Genomic DNA, 19095 nt, shown 5'->3' with positions numbered 1-19095 from the left:
TGGGGGGAATAATCCCTGGCTCCCTCCCATCCTCAAGATGGGGTCTCTCCCCCCGCCGGTCTTGGCTCTTTGGATCAGGGCGCAAGTTACGCGGAGGAGGAGGAGGAGGAGGAGGAGGGGATGAAAGCCCTGGTTCCCGGAACGGAGGCGGCTGCTGGGCCGGTGATCTCAGCCTGCTGGAATCCGCGGGTCACGACGGTCCCGGGACAGGGGAGGGGGGAGGGAGGAGAGGGAGGGGGCCGGGCCTCGGCGGGGGGAGGGGACCGGCGGCCCTCCATAAAGCACCCGGGCCGGCGCCAAGGTGCGCGCAACAAGTGGAGGCGAGCTGCGGGAGGGCGCAGAATGGAGGTGCTGCCAGGTAGGGGCAGTTGCCAGACTAGGGGGGCTAGGGGGGCTAGGGGGGGGCGGGCTCTGCAAGCGGAGCGTGCCGAGCGCCGGCTCAAAGCAATTAGGGAGCCCAGCGCCTTGCCGAGCTTTTGCTCCTCCGCAGCATGTTGGGGCATGTCGGTTTGGTGGGTGAGCAGCTGGGATTTTTTGTCGGGGGTCGGGGGTCAGAGTTGGGGGGTCTTGCCAGGGGCTGCGGAGGTGCCCCCCGGAGTCGAGGACTTTGCTGCGCGGCGGGTGCCCAATGGGGGCCAGCACCTTGCAGGCAGGGCTCCCGCCAGCTGTCTTCTGGCCTCCACTAGCCAGAGGCATTTTCGTTGCGGGGGTGCAATGTGTGCAGCGGTGGCCAGCAGCCTTTATTATTTATTTATCTGGCCCTTATTATTTATTGACCAGTTTTGTGCTGGAGACTCGAGGCGAATGCAAGGTTTAAAGCTAGTGGTTCTCAACCTTCCTAATGCCGCCACCCTTTAATACGGTTCCTCATGTTGTGGGGACCCCCAACCCTGACATTTATCCGTTTTACAGATGGAGAACGCTGATGCAGAGAGCGACCCCTGTGAAAGGGTCGTTCGACCCCCCAAAGGGGTCCCGACCCACAGCTTGAGAACCACTGTGTTTAAAGCAACATAACCGAGGCCCCTTCCGCACACGCACAATAATGCGCTTTTCCAAACCACTTTCGCAACTGTTTGCAAGTGGATTTTGCCATTCCGCACAGCTTCAAAGAGCACTGAAAGCAGTTTGAAAAGTGCATTCTTCTGCATGTGCGGAAGGAGCCTGAGTGGCGTGAGCGGGATCTGACAAGCAACGCGATAGATCGAGGGTTGCAAAAGTTAAGGAAGTGCAAAAAAAAGTTTCAGACGTCTGTGAACTCCCCACCACCACCACCACCACACACTTTCAAAATTAGGACACTTCCACCCTCCTAGCTGCTTATTCCGTTCTAGCCGGTTGCATAGAGAATTTGCATTTGGAAGTTTTAGGATAGGATTCATACTTTCACTTGAAAGGCTCTTGGGGGGGGGGGGTGTTTCACGTCAACCCTACTGCTGACTGGAGGGACCTGACAAATGAGTAGTGGGGCCCAGCCCCCTTTTGTACCACTTTGGCTGTAGGGCCTGCTGGTAGGGCAGTCAGGTTGCCAGATCCAGATTGGAAAATTCCTGGGGATTTGGGGGTAGAGCCGGGCTGGGAGTACATGGCAAATACCATGAAGTCTACTTTGGAAGCATTCGTTTTCTCCTGGATAACTGATCTCTGAAGTCTGGGATTGATCTGTATCCCCAGATCCCACCTGCAGGCTGGTGTCCCTTGCTCCTAATAGTCCAAAAGTTCTCCGCTCTGCCGCCTGAGCTGTGGAGGCTTATCTGGAGAATTCAGATTAGCCTGTGCACTCCCACACACGCCAGCTGGGTGACCTTGGGCTAGTCACACAGCTTCCTCGAGCCTCTCTCTAGCCCCACCCACCTCACAGGGTGCTTGTTGTGAGGGGGGAAGGGCAAGGAGATTGTAAGCCCCTTTGAGTCTCCTGCAGGAGAGAAAGGGGGGATATAAATCCAAACTCTTCCTCTTCCTCCTCTTCCTCCTCCTCCTCCTCCTCTTCTTCTTCTTCATGACAAGCAGAAACTGAACAGGTGAAATATTCCCTTGCATTTGGGGGGCGGGGTTATGAAGCTACATCTAAATCCGGAATGTCACCGTTAAGGGCACCAGAGGTATCCCTGGAGAAAATTAGCCCTGGTATGCATAGATTGCGAACTACCTGTGGGGAAAAAAGACCTCCCCTTTAACACAGTCTTAATGGGACGTTATTTATTTCCATGACATGTAAAACTTCAGCTGCCTCTGTGTTTTGCCAGTAACTTTTTCTTATCTTCTAGTTGCCTTGAAGACTTTGAAACATACTGAAAACTATACTCAGTCTTTTTAAAAAATCAGTGTTTTTCATTCTGGCTCTACCTGGGTCCTGTTCTTTGGAGTGACTTCCCCTTTGTTAAATACAAGAGGAGATGCTCAGTGGTAGAGCATCTGCAGAAGGGCCCTGGGTTCGGATCCTGGTGTCTCCAGTTTAAAAAAGGATCTAGTGCAGTGTTTCCCAACCTTTTCGAGGTCAGGGTACTCTTGACCTCACTCTTCATATCTCACGGTACCCCTGCCGCCACCCTCCACCTTCCCCTCCCATTGCCCCTGCTTGCCATTAATACTCCCACCTTCCCCTCCCAGGTGAAGGGAAGCACTGGGTTGTGGTGGCTGCTGACCTTGTGGCAGGCCCTGCCCCATGGGCCAGCTCCATGTCCTTTTGTGGTGGGAGACACCACAAAAATGAGGGGGGGGGGCGGTAGTGTTGCCGCAGTACCCCTGGGACATGCTCACGGCACCCTAGGGTACCACGGAACCCTGGTTGAGAATGGCTGATCTAGTGATATGAAAGAGTTACTTGTCTGTCTGAGTAGGCCAGAGATGGCAAACCTTTTGGGCTCAGCATGTCAAAAATTCAGAAAATGTCCAACTTGGCTTTTCTGGTGTGTCAACCCCTGAACGAAAGAGTAACAGTTCTTTACATATTCATTTATTTTTTTAAAAAATACAGTCCAATAACTTATGGCATTATGTATTCTATAAAGAGACATCAAATACAGAAATGACTCAGGCGGGGAGTATAGTGGTTGTTGGGGGTTGGCAAATGTTGGCCTATCACCCAAAATATCGTGGAGTGTCAGAGGTTCGCCATCACTGCAGTAGATAATAGTGACCATTGGGGTGCTGTGTGGTTTCCGGGCTGTATGGCCACGTTCTAGCAACATTCTCTCCTGACGTTTCGCCTGCATCTGTGGCTGGCATCTTCAGAGGATCCTCTGAAGATGCCAGCCACAGATGCAGGCGAAACGTCAGGAGAGAATGCTGCTAGAACATGGCCATACAGCCCGGAAACCACACAGCACCCCAGTGATTCCGGCTGTGAAAGCCTTTGACAATACTGACCATTACGGACCCTTCGTTTGATTCAGTGTCAGGCAGCTGCATAGGAGGCTTCCAGTACAAATAGCACAGTTTGGGGGTAGCACAGTGATGGGATTCCAATAATGTAACAACAGGTTGTTTAAAAGCACCATTTTAACAGCTGGTTCTGCCAAAGTGGTGCAAACCAGCCGAATCCCACCACTGGGGTGGATCGGCTGGCAAAGATCCTTACTCGCCATAGGCGATCAAGCCAGTCGTTCTTTGCCCGCCAGGGTGAGCTCTGTTTTCTTACCGCCTCTCTAGACCAGTGGTGGCGAACCTATGGCACGGGTGCCAGAGGTGGCACTCAGAGCCCTCTCTGTGGGCACATGCAAGCAGAGTTCATCATGTTGGGGGAAATCGCCCCCCCCCCCCACACATCTAGGCTGGCCTGGGCCGCTGGGCTCGATTATTAGCATTAAACCTGAGACCTAGTTTTGGGGAAGCAGTGTAGGTAACCCTGTTAAGCGCTGTTAAACCCCACTGATTTTCATGCGAAGAACTAAAGCGCAATCCTTTACCTGGGAGTAAGCTCAGTTGCTGCCAATGGGGCTTGCTTCTGAGTAAACCCTCCTAGGGTCGTGAATCACCCGCTCGAAGAGTTGCATGGTTGCTTCAAAGCAAAGCCACCGACTACCACCAAGCTTACTCCTGAGTAACGCACGCCTCAGAGCCAACTGTTTTTTCTGAACTAAAACCTCAGTATTCCGGTTAAATTGCCGTGTTGGCACTCTGCGGTAAATAAGTGGGTTTTGGGTTGCAATTTGGGCACTCGGTCTCGAAAAGGTTCGCCATCACTGCTCTAGACTAATCCGTGCCTCCACTTCCAACCTTGGAAGCAAAGAGTTAAGAGCGTTCTACCCATTCCATTTCCTTCCCCACCTCTTACCTGGCTGCGTTTCTGCAGCAGCCTTTAGTGTGTGTGTGTTTTCCTGGAGGGCAATGACTACTAAATTGTCTTCGCTGCTGCCTCCCTGCAGGGCCCTGAGTTAATCATTGATTCAGAAGGCACCATCAAAAGGACCGCTCTCCCTTCTTGGGGATTCGGCTCCCTGCCGGGAGAGCAGTCAAGTGTGGCTCCTGGATTTTTGCACTCAAGGTTCCCAGTGACCGAGGGGGGGCTGGTCTGACCTAGCAACCAGTGGGGCGCCTGCAGAAAATGATGCCCGGAGCAAGCACTGAGATTGCACCCTCCCCTACAAAATCGTGCCCTCCTTCAAAATTGCACCCCTATGGAGGGGCAGGAGTGGCGTAGCGGCTAAGAGCAGGTGCACTCTGATCTGGAGGAACCGGGTTTGATTCCCAGCTCTGCCGCTTGAGCTGTGGAGGCTTATCTGGGGAATTCAGAATTCACCCACACATGCCAGCTGGGTGACCTTGGGCTAGTCACAGCTTCTCGGAGCTCTCTCAGCCCCACCTACCTCACAGGGTGTTTGTTGTGAGGGGGGAAGGGTAAGGAGATTGTCAGCCCCTTTGAGTCTCCTACAGGAGAGAAAGGGGGGATAAAAATCCAAACTCTTCTTCTCTTCTTCAGAAGGAAAGGGTACCCTCAACCGCAACCTACCTATCCAGTGACCATGCCAGCCAGAGAACAGGTGCGTGCAGAGTTTGCAGGCATATGGAGTCCCTCCTGAGATCCTTGGATCCTTTTGCCTGGTCTCTTATCACCTTTGGAAGAGAAGGAGAAGAGTCTGGGTTTATACCCCACCTTTCTCTCCTGTAAGGAGGCTCAAAGTGTCTTACAAGCTCCTTTCCCTTCCTTTCCCCACAACAGACACCTTGTGAGGCAGGTGGGGCTGAGAGAGTCCGGAGAGAACTGTGACTAGCCCAAGGTCACCCAGCTGGCATGGAGGAGTGCGGAAACACATCTGGTTCACCAGATAAGCCTCCGCTGCTCAAGTGGAGGAGTGGGGAATCGAACCCGTTTAGAACCCAGCTGCCTTTAACCACTACACCACGCTGACTCTTTAGCCTTTCTGAAACGGATTGCTGTATTGGGGGGGTGGGGAGGAGAATGCGTACGTGAAGATGATCACTATTCATGAGCAGAAGAGGGTGTGGATGAGAAAATTCTCAGAAGGTTTAGGGGGTTGAGGTTGGAGGAAATTATGTAGTGCCGCTTTGGTCTCCATGGGTGGTGTGTGTCCGATAAGAAAGGCAGTTGGAGGCATGACTCAGTAAACTGATACTGGGGGATGGGTTGTGAATAGCGCCATTGATACTCTGGCTTTCTAGATGCAGAGATAAGGTGGAACCTCATGCCAGGTGATTCCAGCTGCTGGGCCCAAGGGATGTTTTTCTGCTCCGTCTCTCAACTGCGTGGCGTATATTTACTAGACTTTACGGTGCTTCACAACGTAACGTAAATCCATGCAACAACGTTGTCAAATATTAAGAGAAACACTTGAGTCATATACTTGAGTGTCGATACCAAACAAGTATGTAATAATGTATCGTCGAAGGCTTTCACGACCGGGCTCAGTTGGTTGTTCTGGGCTTTCCAGGCTGTGTGGCCGTGGTCTGGTAGATCTTGTTCCTGACGTTTCGCCTGCATCTGCGGCTGGCATCTTCGGAGGTGTATCACAGAGAGAAGTGTTAGGAACAAGAACTACCAGACCACGGCCAAACAGCCCGGAAAGCCCACAACAACCAAATATGTGATATTGTCAATGGCTTTCACGGCTGGAATCACTGGAATGTTGTGTGGTTTCCAGGCTGTATGGCCGTGTTCTAGTAGCATTTTCTCCTGAGGTTTCACCTGCATCTGTGGCTACCATCAGATCCTCTGAAGATTACAACCACAGATGCAGGCGAAACGTCAGGAGCAAATGCTACTAGAACACGGCCATACAGCCCGAAAACCACACAACACTCCGAATATGTAATACTTTTTTTCCTAAAGAGTACATATGTGCATAAAGACCGTGATGGGCGGGGACTGAACCGCCCCTGAAATATATTTTAAATGAGAAAGTTGCCCTTGAATTTCAAGCAGACTTCTTTGAGCCCTGACCCACTTAATATTGTTTGGTAGTTAAGTAAGAGCTAAAAGCTGTTTTGTTTTGTTTTTTTGAGAAGCAGCCAAAGGGACAGCTGTATTTAGGGAGGGCCTGGCCATTGTTTGGTGCTCCCACTCGGCCTGGAAACCACTGCATTATTTTACTGAGCGGGAGATGCAACGTAGGGTGTTACTAGAGAGCTCTTAATTGGGATCCAAAGATATGTCTTTTTCCAGACCCACCCAGGATTTGGGCACGTACGTGACCAAGGTCTTCACGTGGTACAGAGGGCCCAGATTGGATGTCAGTGCTATCAGTCACAGACCAGGAAAGGGATTTGGGCGTCTTAGTTGATAGTTCCATGGGAATGTCAATTCAATGCATGGCAGCTGTGAAAAAGGCAAACTCTATGCTGGGGATAATTAGGAAAGGAATTCAGAATAAAACTGCAAAGATTGTCATGCCCTTATATAAAGCAGTGGTGCGACCGCACTTGGAGTACTGTGTTCAGGTCTGGTCGCCACATCTCAAAAAGGATATTGAAGAGATAGAAAAAGTGCAGAGAAGGGCAACGAGGATGATTGAGGGACTGGAGCACCTTCCTTATGAGGAGAGGCTGCAGCGTTTGGGACTCTTTAGTTTGGAGGAGGAGGACGCCTGAGGGGGAATATGGATTGAAGTCTGTAAAATGCATGGGGTAGAAAATGTTGACAGAGAGAAGTTTTTCTCTCTTTCTCGCAATACTAGAACCAGGGGGCATACATTGAAAATGCTGGGGGGAAGAATTAGGACTAATAAAAGGAAACACTTCTTCACGCAACGTGTGATTGGTGTTTGGAATATGCTGCCACTAACCTGGATAGCTTTAAAGGGGGCTTGGACAGATTTATGGAGGAGAAGTCGATTTATGGCTACCAATCTTGATCCTCTTTGATCTGAGATTGCAAATGCTTTAGCAGACCAGGTGCTCGGGAGCAGCAGCAGCAGCAGAAGGCCATTGCTTTCACATCCTGCACGTGTGCTCCCAAAGGCACCTGGTGGGCCACTGCGAGTAGCAGAGAGCTGGACTAGATGGACTCTGGTCTGATCCAGCTGGCTTGTTCTTATGATGTGGCTCTCTAGCACAATTGTCAGTGAGTTGTGGGGCTTCCTTGATGCCTGTACGGGGCGTAGAGTCTCCAAAGAGGATTCCCTAGAGCTGCGACCTGGATGGTTCTAAGCGAGCCCCGTCTCATCAGCTGTTAGGAGCTAAGCAGGGTCAGCCCTGGTTAGGATTTGGATGGGGGATCGTCAAGAAAGTTCAGTTGCTATGTGAAGGCAGGAAATACTGAACCTGCTATGCCTTGAAAACCCTACAGGAGGGGGGGGTCTCCATAAATCAGCTTCGACTTGACAAGCCTTTCCACCACTACCTGGATTAGGAAGAAATTGCAGACTCCCGACCCCTGTGCCATTTTATCAGCCTGAAATAGTCCATAGGGCAGTGGTGGCGAACCTTTTTGAGACCAAGTGCCCAAATTGCAACCCAAACCCCACTTATTTATCGCAAAGTGCCAACCTGGCAATTTAACCTGAATGCTGAGGTTTTAGGTTAGAAAAAACCGGTTGGCTCCCTCTTCCTCCGCCCCACCCGCTCGAGCAGGGGCCAGCCTGCTCTAGCCTGCAGCAAGTCCCGAGCGCACCGCTCTGTGCCTCTCTAGCATCTCTGCCTCCTCTGCTCCCCCCCCCCAAATCTGCAGCAGCACAGGCACCAGGCCTGCCAGCCAAGTCCTCCCTGCTCACTGCAGTGCGCGCACGTTGTGCTCAGTGGCCCAGGCCCGACTAGATATGTGTGTCTGGGTGGGTGATTTGCTGCCCCTCGCGATGACCTAACCTCTGTAAAAGTGCAGCGTGCCACGTTCAGAGAGGGAGCTCCGAAGTGCCACCTTTGCAGCACCTCGTATTGCAAGCATAGGTTCGCCATCACTGCCATAGGGCGTATTTAGGCCGTTGGGGAAAACTAACTTTATCTCAGGTGACATGCCTCTCTATTCTGCAGTGGTTAGACCTCACCTGGAATATTGTGTTCAGTACTGGGCACTGCAGTTCAAGAAGGATATTGACAAGCTGGAACGTGTTCAGAGGACCAAGTCCAAGCTCTGGAATCCATGCTTTAAGAGGAGAGTCTTCGGGAGCTGGGGATGTTTAGTTTGGTGAAGAGAAGGTTAACAGGTGACATGAGAGCCCTGTTCAGATATTTGAAGGGATGTCATGTTGGGGAGGGAGCAAGCTTGTTTTCTGCTGCTCCAGAGACAAGGACCAGGAGTCATGAGTTCAAGGGGAAGGAAAAGAGATTCCACCTAAACATCAGGAAAAACTTCCTGACCGTCAGGGCTGTTTGAAAGCGGAATGCACTACCTCAGAGGAGTGTGGCGGAGGTTCCTTCTTTGGAGGTTTTTAAAGAGAGGCTGGACGGCCATCTGACAGGAGTGTTTTGGTCATGTGTTCCTGTAATGCAGGGGGTTGGACTTGATGGTCCTTTGGGGTCTCTTCCAATTCTATGATTCTATGCGGGTGTCCTCAGATAGCACCTTCTTTATCAGTTCTCAACCTGGGGGTCGGGACCCCTTTGGGGGTCGAATGACCCTTTCAGAGGGGTCGCCTAAGACTCTCTGCATCTGTAAAATGGATAAACGTTAGGGTTGGGGGTCACCACAACATGAGGAACTGTACTAAAGGGTCGCGGCATTAGGAAGGTTGAGAACCACTGTCCTAGATTGTTTCAGCCTCTGGAAATGGCACTGGGGCTCATTCCGCACATGCAAAATAATGCACTTTCAAACTGCTTCCAGTGCTCTTTGAAGCTGTGCGGAATAGCAAAATCCACTGTGCGGAATAGCAAAATCCACTGTGCAGAATAGCAAAATCCAATAGCAAAAAAAAAACCAGTTGTGAAAGTGGTTTGAAAACGCATTATTTTGCGTGTGCGGAATGGGCCTGGGTGAGGGAGAGGACTGAAGCTATTTCTCCATTGGTGCTGTAGTACTGCTCATAATAAGACTTCCTGGTGTGTCTCACACCCCATGTTTCCAGATCACCCTCTCCCTTGGGTGTCTTGCCACATAGTATGGAGGGGCATATACTGGAGAAACGGAAGGCCTCCATTGCTTGCTGTCCTAGCTCTTTAACCGTTTCTGCTCTGAGTGCATCTCTTACGTTCTCACCCCTGCAAATGTCCTTAAAATCCCCTTGCCCCAGAAAGACGAGCTGGAGGCTGGTGCAGTTTGTGAGGCCGCCGGAGCTTCTATTCCTGACCGCCCTAACTTTTAGCCTACTTCTGTTTGCAGTGGATTTGCCGGCCCTGCTCTCCTCCTCCTCCTCGCATTCCCAGCAAGAAATAGCCACCAGGATCAACCAAGCGCACCACTTGAGTGTCTCCATGCAACGGAATTCAGAACAGCTGCTTGCTGAATACGTGAGTCCAGAGACTCTGCAGGAGGGGTGTATTTTTTTTGGGGGGGGGGTGTTAACCGCCAATGTGGTCTCCCAGGCAGTGTATCTTCTGGTTGGAATTCTGCAAAAGTGTTGGTCCCTTAAAATCAATTTCCCTTTTTTCAAAGTTGTGTGTTCCTGCGTTGTGTGTTTCTGCACGGCAGAGGGTTGGACTTGATGGCCTTTGGGGTCTCTTCCGACTCTTTTACTCTATGAAAAGGAAGGCTTTGCTTCTACGTCTATAGAATGGCAGGAGCTGGATCTGTAAGAAGCAGTTTTAAGGATATGGCCTGTTTCTTTACCAAGGCTTTTGTGCCATGGTTGATTCTTGGAGAGGACGTGACCGTTGCACCTCCTTGTGCGTGGCATGCTGATTTGGAGAGTGCTCAGTTTGGTGTAGTCGACCCACGTGGTCAGCGTAAGAACGAGACGAGACGCGGAGATAACATCTGGTGGAGATCGCCAGCAGCGGGAGCCCGGAGGTCCGTGTTCCTAGCGAGTCTCCCGCGTGCTGGTTCCTGGCACCTTTTATTGTTATTCTATCGGGGGCGTGTAGGAGGGAGGAGGACGGGGAGTTCCGGGGGGGGGGGGGGGGGAGAGCCGGGAGGCTGGCATCATCATGTGATGCATGATCTCACCTGGCTACGTCTTGCGGAGAGGAGCGTAAGCTGCCTGAGCCTAATCCTCACCTGGGGGCAAGACCATTGTCCCTATGCTCGGTGACTGAGCCAGACAGTTCATGACCCGCGGACTCATAGGGGATGAGGAGTGGGGAATGCAGTCGACCAAGAAGGGTCGTGAGGTCCACATGCCGTTTAACGCTTCCTACCACGGTGCTGTTGGGTCAGCAGTGCATTACTACATCTCCTCCTTTTTTACATTTTAGAAGGGGACCGAAATGCTAAGGGTGATTTAAAGGGACGCTTTGTCTCCTCTGTCTGGTCAAGCTGACCCGAGCTGCTTGCGAAAACATTAGAACTTGCTATGGGTAAGGGAAATTCGAGGGGCTTCTTTAAGCACACGCTACAGGCGGGCTATTAGATACACATTGAACAAAAACAAGACCGGCCAACCAGGCACACACTAAACCAATGCAGAGCTGCACAATAGCACTCAACCATCCTCCGCAGCCAGCTCCAGAGGGCTGACCACCAATGGGGCAAAGAGCATCATTAGCCAACTTCGTAGCCTTTAATGACTCACGTACTTTCCATATGAATCAATCGGGAATTATCAGAAAGATTAAAACAACACATATTATGTACATTCTCACAACCTTGGTGATGTAATAACAACAAATAACTTATAACTTCTAAAATTAAGGCATGCAATAATCCTTAAGCAATAGTTGGTTCACAGTAAGCAATAAAACATAGCTAAAGCGATACATAGGCTCAGCGGATGATGTACGAAAGGAAGCTGCAACCCGTGGTTGCATAATTGTCCAATGCATGGCTCTTGCTAGTTTTTGACTACCAAAGCTACAGAAGCAATGGGCGTTAGGAGTCCATGGATTTCTCTAAGAGCTGTGGGGAGAGCTACTGATAGTCTTTAGCATTGCAGGTTCAGTGATTCTCACGCAGCAAGGTTGTGAGAGAATAGCGTGTTCAGCAACAATATTCACGCGGCTGAGAACAGCGGAGAGTTCCAAGGGTTAATCTATCAGGAGATGTCCCTGGCTGCAACTCCAAGCTTCAGCCAGGGGGCGGCAGAGAGGGAGAGAGAATAGCTTATTGTGGATGGCGAGGAGCAGCAACACGGGTATCAACCTCTGAGCCACAGCTGGCCCAGAGCTGCCGCTCCCCAGGGGCAACGCTAGCGGAGGCTGTGGATCCTTGTGGAAGAATGGGTGTGTTGGTTCCAGAGAGATCCCTCTCCCATCTCGGCCCAGGCTGGGGAACCCCAATCGGCCCTCCCTCGGCTGTGGGCTGCTGGGTTTGGATCCTCCAGGGAGGCCCTCGGCTCCATTTCGGGATGGGGCTGGCCTGGCATGCATGCCGAGCTGGACTCCTTGTATGGAAGAGAAAAAACAAGCAACGCTTTCCCCAGGGGGGGTTTGCAGCTACTTTGGCTGGGTTAGTAGATGACAATAGAGAATTGTTCCCGAGTGGGGCGAGCAATTTTGAATGATTGATAGAGTAACCATACTTTGGATATGGTCTGGCTGGATGAGACTTTGATTGGTCCGATAGGGGGGGGACTCACTCTTCTTTCTTTCATTGTTTTGGCCAAGCTTGCGTTAGGATGAGTTGGCCCATTCCTAATAACGCATCACTTGCAACATTCTGGCTGCTAAGAGACATAAGGCAGGGAAATTGCCCGAAAGGCTTAGGAGAAGAGGAGAGGTCATATCCAGGTCGGATGTTTGTTTTGTAAAACAATCCCACCACCGCCTAAGGTGTGGGCTTTTTGCTAGAAAGCAACTTAAACAATTCACAATTATAGTCATATCGTAATATATATCTGCTAGGAAAGATGTAGAGAAGATGCAAAGAAAACAGTTCCTGGGCTTGAGGCTTTGATCACAGGAGCAAAATTGAGAGGTTTGGTAAAACCCTTTATCAGATCCTAGATCTAGGTGGGTAAAGGCCCAGCCCATTAGAAAGAGGGAGGGTGTGTGCAGAAAAGGAAGGCGGGGGGGGGAAGGGTTTGGAAGTCAGCTTCACCTACCTTCCCTCCTGTAAGGGACTTGGCCTGTTTGAGTCAAAGCTTCCTACCTTCACAGCCCGAGGAGGCTGTGTAAGATAGGTGTGGCTGAGAGACCCCTGGCACTGTGAGGACTAGCCAGGGAGCTCAGCAGAGAATGTGGGAGCATAGAAAATGATTTTGGCTTCATATGTGGGGTCCTAGCGCCACGCCAATGTGGCAGTGTAGGCCCAGATGGACGGGCCGAAGGAAAGGCTCTCAAGGAAAGGTTTGGAGAGAAGAGTTTCGAGGGTTTAAACTAAGATGGAGGCGTGCCTGAAGCAGGTTCCCATACGACCTCCTAGGGAGGGCATGCCACGAGCTAAGGCCCTGTTTAAGGTTGATGATGCTGTAATGGGTAAGAAGCCTTTCAAGGCATTGGCACACATAATCAAAAGGAGAGAGACTTTTAATTGAAGCGACAGGAGCATAGCTTAGAAGCAATGGTTACAAATCCCTCTGGATGAAGGGAAAATCTTAGGGGTCTCTTTGAAAGGGGGTAAGACATACAGAGCATATATACATGGCCACAGAGCCGCGATAAAGTAATGAGGAGGATTGCAACTCTGATTTGAGATCTTGCTCTCTCTGAGGTATTGACTCCATTTTGCTGCCACTGGGAGCTTTGGAGCTTAGGGCTTTGCACAGGCTCAGAGGCTACTGAGATCTGATCTGATCCTTACAGCTGCTTGTAGTTCTGCGATCGCGGACTCTGCAGAGATTTTTAAATGCTGCGCTACTCTGTGGCACTGGCGGAGTGCATGGTGACTTTGGAAATAGAAGGGAGCTAGCAGAGCAGGAAGCTTATAGACGCAGAGGGGAGCGAGCAACGAGATTTAGATTAGCTGAACTTAGATTAGACTCGAGTGAGAGCATAGAGGCAGGGTGTTCAGATGAACTTGGCAGTTTTCTGGGCTGGGATGTCGGTCCCATACCTGGATGTGGATGGCCTCCCTGGCGCATGGAGTCGATGACCCTGGGATGATGAATGTCCCCTGTTCAGCGGGCGGAGCTTTTGGCAAGAACCAGCCTAATGGTCTCCGCGGGGATGGGATCACTATACCGGGCTGGAGCAGCGAAGATCTCGTGTAGAGGGAGCCCGGGGGAAGAGGTTTGAGGTGCTGGGCCTTGGTCTGAGACTGGGGAGATGCCCGGAAGTCGTGGCCTTCCCAGCAGTTTTGGGAGCACCCGGTCTTAGACCTCCCTTGGGAGTCTTCGCCTTCAGCAGAACCCCCCTCCGCTGAACGCTAGGCCCCCAGCCGGCAGTCTACAGTCCTTACACGAGGAGTGTCCTGGCTTGTTGCGAAATTGGAAACACCTGTCTCGGGGGGGCTGTCTCAGGGCAGCGGAGAGGGCTGCAGCTTGTGAAGGCTGGCTTGATGGGCTTAAAGACCATGTCCTGGCAAGCCTTAAGCATATCGGTCAGTTCGGGGTTCCTACCTAGACCTGTGACTGCTTTGCGGCACTCAGCGGAGATGCCTTTGGCGAGTTTTAAGGAGTTCGCCCTGGGCCTCCTCGCTGTCAACCTGCCTTTTGAGAGCTTCCTGGAGCCTGTTCACAAACTCGCATAGGGCTCTTTGCCTTTTGGCCGGATGGTGGAGAAACTCTGGGTTGGCTGGCCGGGCATTGGGAACCTTTGATAAATGCCTTTATATTTAATTTCAGAGGCTTACCGTATGGCGGCCTCTGTGCAGGATTTTAATCTGATCGCTGGGGCTGGCGAAAAGCTTATCGAACCGCAGTTGAAGCTGTTGGCTGTAGGCCGCCCGGCTGCTCCTGCTGGGATGCATTGTTACGGAACTTCGCTTTCCCAGATCACAAATTGTGCAGGCCTCAGGAGCATGCTGCAGCTGCGGTTTTCCAGTCAGTCCCGGAACCATTAGGGTGATTCTCATGATTGCCTCCAGCATGCCTCTCAATGAGGGGCTAGGTGATTCCCTACGCCTCGCATGTCGGCTGGCGGAGCTCCAGTGAGGATGTTTATAGCTTAAAGGGCGGTAATTTAATAACTCACGCCCGGATAATGACGCACCCCTCGGGTATCCTGTAGAAATGGACGGGGCACAATGCAAGAATAGTCGGCATCGCTCTTCCGCCAGGGTTTCTTTCTTCCGCAGATCGCGTGGCTAATACGCTCCTGTGCCAGAGTTTTGAAACTCAGCGCCATTCCGATGGCGCTTGACGGAGGTGCAGTGGCTTCGAGGAAAATGAAAGAGGCGGAGCAGTGGGGAGGCGGCTGAGCCGCTGAGAGGATTTGAAATAAATGAAGGCCGGCTGATAAGGGGGCAGAAGGAGTGACAGGGCCCAATTTAGCTGCGGATAGAGAAAATTCCGGGAGTTGAAATTGAAGCAAAGATCGAAAAGGAGGGCTGCCTACAGCAAGTTATTTTCATAGGTCTGCAGGCTCATGGCCATTATTAACATTGTCTCCACGCCAGTAAGTAGCAGTGACATCGGCGCCAGCGAGGCTCTGTCGCTAAGAAGTGCTCGATGTTTTCCCAGTCCTTAAGATTCACTGTCCCCCCCCTCTGGGTACCATGGACACTCGAGCTTCAATCTCCTCAACCACCTGGCGCAGAGCTCCTTCTGCTTTACGGGACCCTGCCGCATTTCTCGCTACTTTCGCCAGGATTGCGTCAAGCGTGCTTCTGTCCATATTCCCTGCTTTTGCCAAGTTTCTCCCATACTCACCGGTGTTCCGTCCGGACGAGAGAGTGTCCTAGACGCAGCGTGTCTCTGGATGCTCTCATCCAGAGGACGAGGCGATACCGAAGCAGTGGTCCCTGACGCGCCTCGCCGATCCAGCCGGACTTCGGTATCGTCGGCCCTTCCCTGAAGCGGCTTAATGGTGAGCAGGGTGTGAGGTCTGGAGGATTCCGTGGTTTCCGGCACCAGCTTGTAGCTCCAATCTTAATGCGGTCAGCGCCGTGAAGAACGAGACGACGCTGAGATAACATCTGGTGGAGATCGCCAGCAGCGGAGCCCGGAGGGTCCGTGTTCCTAAGCGAAGCCTGCCAAGGCGTGCTGGTTCCTGGCACCCTTTATTGTTATTCTATCGGAGCGTAGGGAGGGAGGACCGGGAGGGGGATTCCGGAGAGCGGGAGGCGGGAGGTCGGGAGATCATCACGTGATGCATGATCTCACCTGGCTACGTCGTACGGAGAGGAGCCGTAAGCGTCTGAGCCTAATCCTCACCTGGGGGGGCAAGACCATTGTCCCTAAGCTCGGTGACTGAGCCAGACAGTTCATGACCCGGGGTGACTCATAGGGGGGGATGAGGGAGTGGGGTGCGGTGCGACCCAGAAGGCCAGAGGGTCCGCATGCTCTCCAACGTTTCTACTCACTTGGTGCTGCTGGGTCAGCAGTGCATTACTACAGTTTGGAACTTGGATTTTTTGAGAGGGGGAGAGGGCTCAGCTGTGATTACTTGGCCGATGTTCACAAAACACCCTTTAAAAAAAACTTGGGGAAAAGACGGTGAACGCTGCTTGCTGTCGTCATTTATCTCCCCCATTTTGGGCTACAATTAATTTGTTAAAATATTTATATCTCACTGTCTATAGTGGCTCAAAGCAGCGTACATAGCATAGTTTGTGCCAAAACAGTTTTAAACTCCCAGGCAATATTACCAGTCAATAAACCGCCCTGTCCCTCTGGTGCGGAACTTCCCCATGTAGGATATAACAACAAGGTATATTTTTGTTTTGCTTGTTTATTTAAAAGATTTACACCCTACCTTAGCTCTGCAAACTCAAGGTGGTTAACTGACTATCAAAAGCCACAGGGGACCACAGGAGCCAGCGTGGTGTAGCGGTTAAGAGCAGGTGGATTCTAGTCTAGAGAACCGGGTTTGATTCCCCACTCCCCCACCTGAGTGGCAGAGGCTTATCTGGTGAACCAGGTGTGTTTCCGCACTCCTACATCCCTGCTGGGTGACCTTGGGCTAGTCACAGTTCTTGGGAACTCTCGGCCCCACCTGCCTCACAAGGTGTCTGTTGTGAGGAGAGGAAGGGAAAGGAGCTTGTCAGCCACCTTGAGTCTCCTTACAGGATATAAATCCAAACTCTTCTTCTTCAGTAGCATGAGTGTGTCCACCATGGGTCAGATCACAACTGCAAGTTCCCTTCAGGGAAACTTGACTCTCAAGGACTTAGGCACTTGAGATTCACGTGGGCACTGTGGAGAGCAAGGGCACCTGCTGTCTCCTGACCCAAAACAGTTAGGGCAGGTGTAGCTTCCAGGGGGCCAAACAGCAACCCCGAGACCTCTTCTGATTGGAGAAACCGCTCAGGGAAGCTGTCTTGTGAAGAGAATCTACTGTTTCCCCCAAATAACTTTAGGGCTAAGAATCTTGCAACTATTGAAAAGGGCAGGAAATAAATCAAAATAACAATAAAATAATGATGGAGAGTTGGGTGCAGCAGTGGCGTAGGAGGTTAAGAGCTCGTGTATCTAATCTGGAGGAACCGGGTTTGATTCCCAGCTCTGCCGCCTGAGCTGTGGAGGTTTATCTGGGGAATTCAGATTAGCCTGTGCACTCCCACACATGCCAGCTGGGTGACCTTGGGTAAGTCACAGCTTCTCGGAGCTCTTTCAGCCCCACCCACCTCACAGGGTGTTAGTTGTGAGGGGGGAAGGGCAAGGAGATTGTCAGCCCCTTTGAGTCTCCTGCAGGAGAGAAAGGGGGGATAGAAATCCAAACTCTTCTTCTTCTTCTTCTAATCACGTGTGTGCATTTTTTCCCCCTCAGGTGCGTCTCCAAGGGGGACCCTTTGGGAACGCTGACTTCAACCCCCCCACCCCTGCTTTCCCAGGGCTGCCGTTTCCCTCCCTTTCCCAGGAGGCCTGGAAGAATCTGAGTGATGCCGAGCGGCTGCAGCAGAACGTCACGGCCTTTTCCAGCTTGCCCGAGTTCCTGTCAGCCGTGAAGCGCCAACAGGAGACAATGAACGCTCTTGCCGCAAAGCTGCATTTCCAGCTGGAGACGATGGGCCGGCAGTGCCGCGGAATGGCTAACAACCTCAAATCCATCATGACCGCCTTGGGCCTGGCACCCGAGCCCGCTCCGCCAGCTGAGCTCCCAAACCCGGCCGACGGCTTTGCCAAAAAGCTCATCGGCTACTACGTTTGCCAGCTCTGCCGGGACTGGGCCAGCCGGAGCGAAGCGGACTTGGCCTTTCTGGCTGGCAAATATCCTCTCTGAGCTTGCCCTTCGCTCTTGATTGTCAGCCTGTCAGCCGGTGGGAAAAGGGGAGTGTGTTTTCTTCCTCCGTGTTGACTGTCCTGTGTGTGTGGAAGAAAAAGTGGGCACGTCCTTGCTTCACTGAATACACTGAGAAAAAAAAACGAACCCGTTTTCCTGGGCAAGAAAAGAGGTCATAGAAGAACACTCCTGACATGCCGACATGTTGACTTTTGCCTCCTGTTGTTTCTCTCTTTCGATTCTTCTCCGTTTTATTCTGTGTCATATAAGTCTACTAATACACACACGCAAAAGACTGGTCGAGTGGCTTAAAATGTTCTTGCAGGTGTGGGTGCGGAAAGCAGGATGATTGCAGCCATTTTGAGAAGGGGCTTGCCTTGCTTGATAAACGGCCGCCACGTTGAGAGACGCATCGTGTCAGAGAGAGGCTTCATACGTGTCAGAAGGCGAACAGATCCTGCCGGAATGGGAAAGGGAGCTGAACGGGTTTGACTCGTAAAAGTGGGAGCCAAGTGCTGGAACTGTTCAAATAACGTTTGCTCAGTGAAACATAGGACGCTCCCTTCCTCTGTGACCAAGGCATAGCCCCCCGACTTCCCTGTTCTCCCCCCACTGCCTGTATGAAAAGGAAGAGTTGCTCTATGCCTCTTAACAGGTATAGAAGCATATTTGTGTCGACTTGTCTTGCCGTGGCTGCAAACACAGAGCCCGTATTGGTGTGAAGGTTTTCCCTTTTGGTCCTTCTCCAGCCTCTCCGCCCATAAAATCTGCCACGCAGGACACTGAGCTGTTTGTCTCAGAAAAGTCTGATGTTGGAGGAGGTTTTGGAGATCTTTGCCTACTCTTTAGTCTGTCGTTCAACTCCCATTAGCCTTTCCACCCGGCAGAAACCCCTGCACGGTGCCTGCACGTTCTCAAAACCGGGCGAAGGACTCTTTCCGTCGTCCTGGGCTCTACTTTTCTGACCCTCGTGGGTGCTGCTTGGCTGGATCACGACACACGTTTCCCACTCTTCAAAGTGTAGTTTCTACTGTAAGCTTATTTTTTTTCACATAACTGCAGAATAGTTTTATAAATATTATTGATGCTAACTTTAACGAGAATAATAAAAAAACGTTTAGTAGTATGTGTGAGTGCTGCGAATTTTTCTGTCACCGTGTACATTTCCCGAACAGTGCAAATTGCTTTATTTATTTATTTTATTTATTTTTTAAACTTATATACAGCCCAATCCCCCGAAGGGCTCTGGGCGGTGAACAACATAACATTCAAATACAAATAAACATAAAATTCAAATACAATAATCTCTCAATAATATACATTAAAATGCATCAATTAATATATAACAAT

General features: G+C 51.3%; 1 protein-coding gene across 1 annotated transcript; it reads left to right on the top strand.

Annotated features, from left to right (window-relative positions):
• The first annotated feature begins 246 nt into the window (after nucleotides 1-246).
• Nucleotides 247-18871, top strand: CTF1 (cardiotrophin 1). Its single transcript, XM_048517039.1, has 3 exons — nucleotides 247-358; nucleotides 9713-9840; nucleotides 17293-18871. Exons 1-3 carry the CDS (start codon nucleotides 343-345, stop codon nucleotides 17743-17745), a joined length of 597 nt encoding a protein of 198 aa, XP_048372996.1. The 5' UTR covers nucleotides 247-342; the 3' UTR covers nucleotides 17746-18871.
• Nucleotides 18872-19095: the final 224 nt, after the last annotated feature.

The sequence above is a fragment of the Sphaerodactylus townsendi genome, linkage group LG15 (genome assembly GCF_021028975.2).
Source record: "Sphaerodactylus townsendi isolate TG3544 linkage group LG15, MPM_Stown_v2.3, whole genome shotgun sequence".
NCBI lineage: Eukaryota > Metazoa > Chordata > Lepidosauria > Squamata > Sphaerodactylidae > Sphaerodactylus > Sphaerodactylus townsendi.
This window is presented reverse-complemented; position numbering and strand designations above follow the sequence as displayed.

Excerpts from the sequence above, each read along its gene's own strand:
- CTF1 (XM_048517039.1), top strand. Across the intron at positions 9,841-17,292 it reads AACAGCTGCTTGCTGAATAC|GTGCGTCTCCAAGGGGGACC; the intron begins GTGAGTCCAGAG and ends TTTCCCCCTCAG.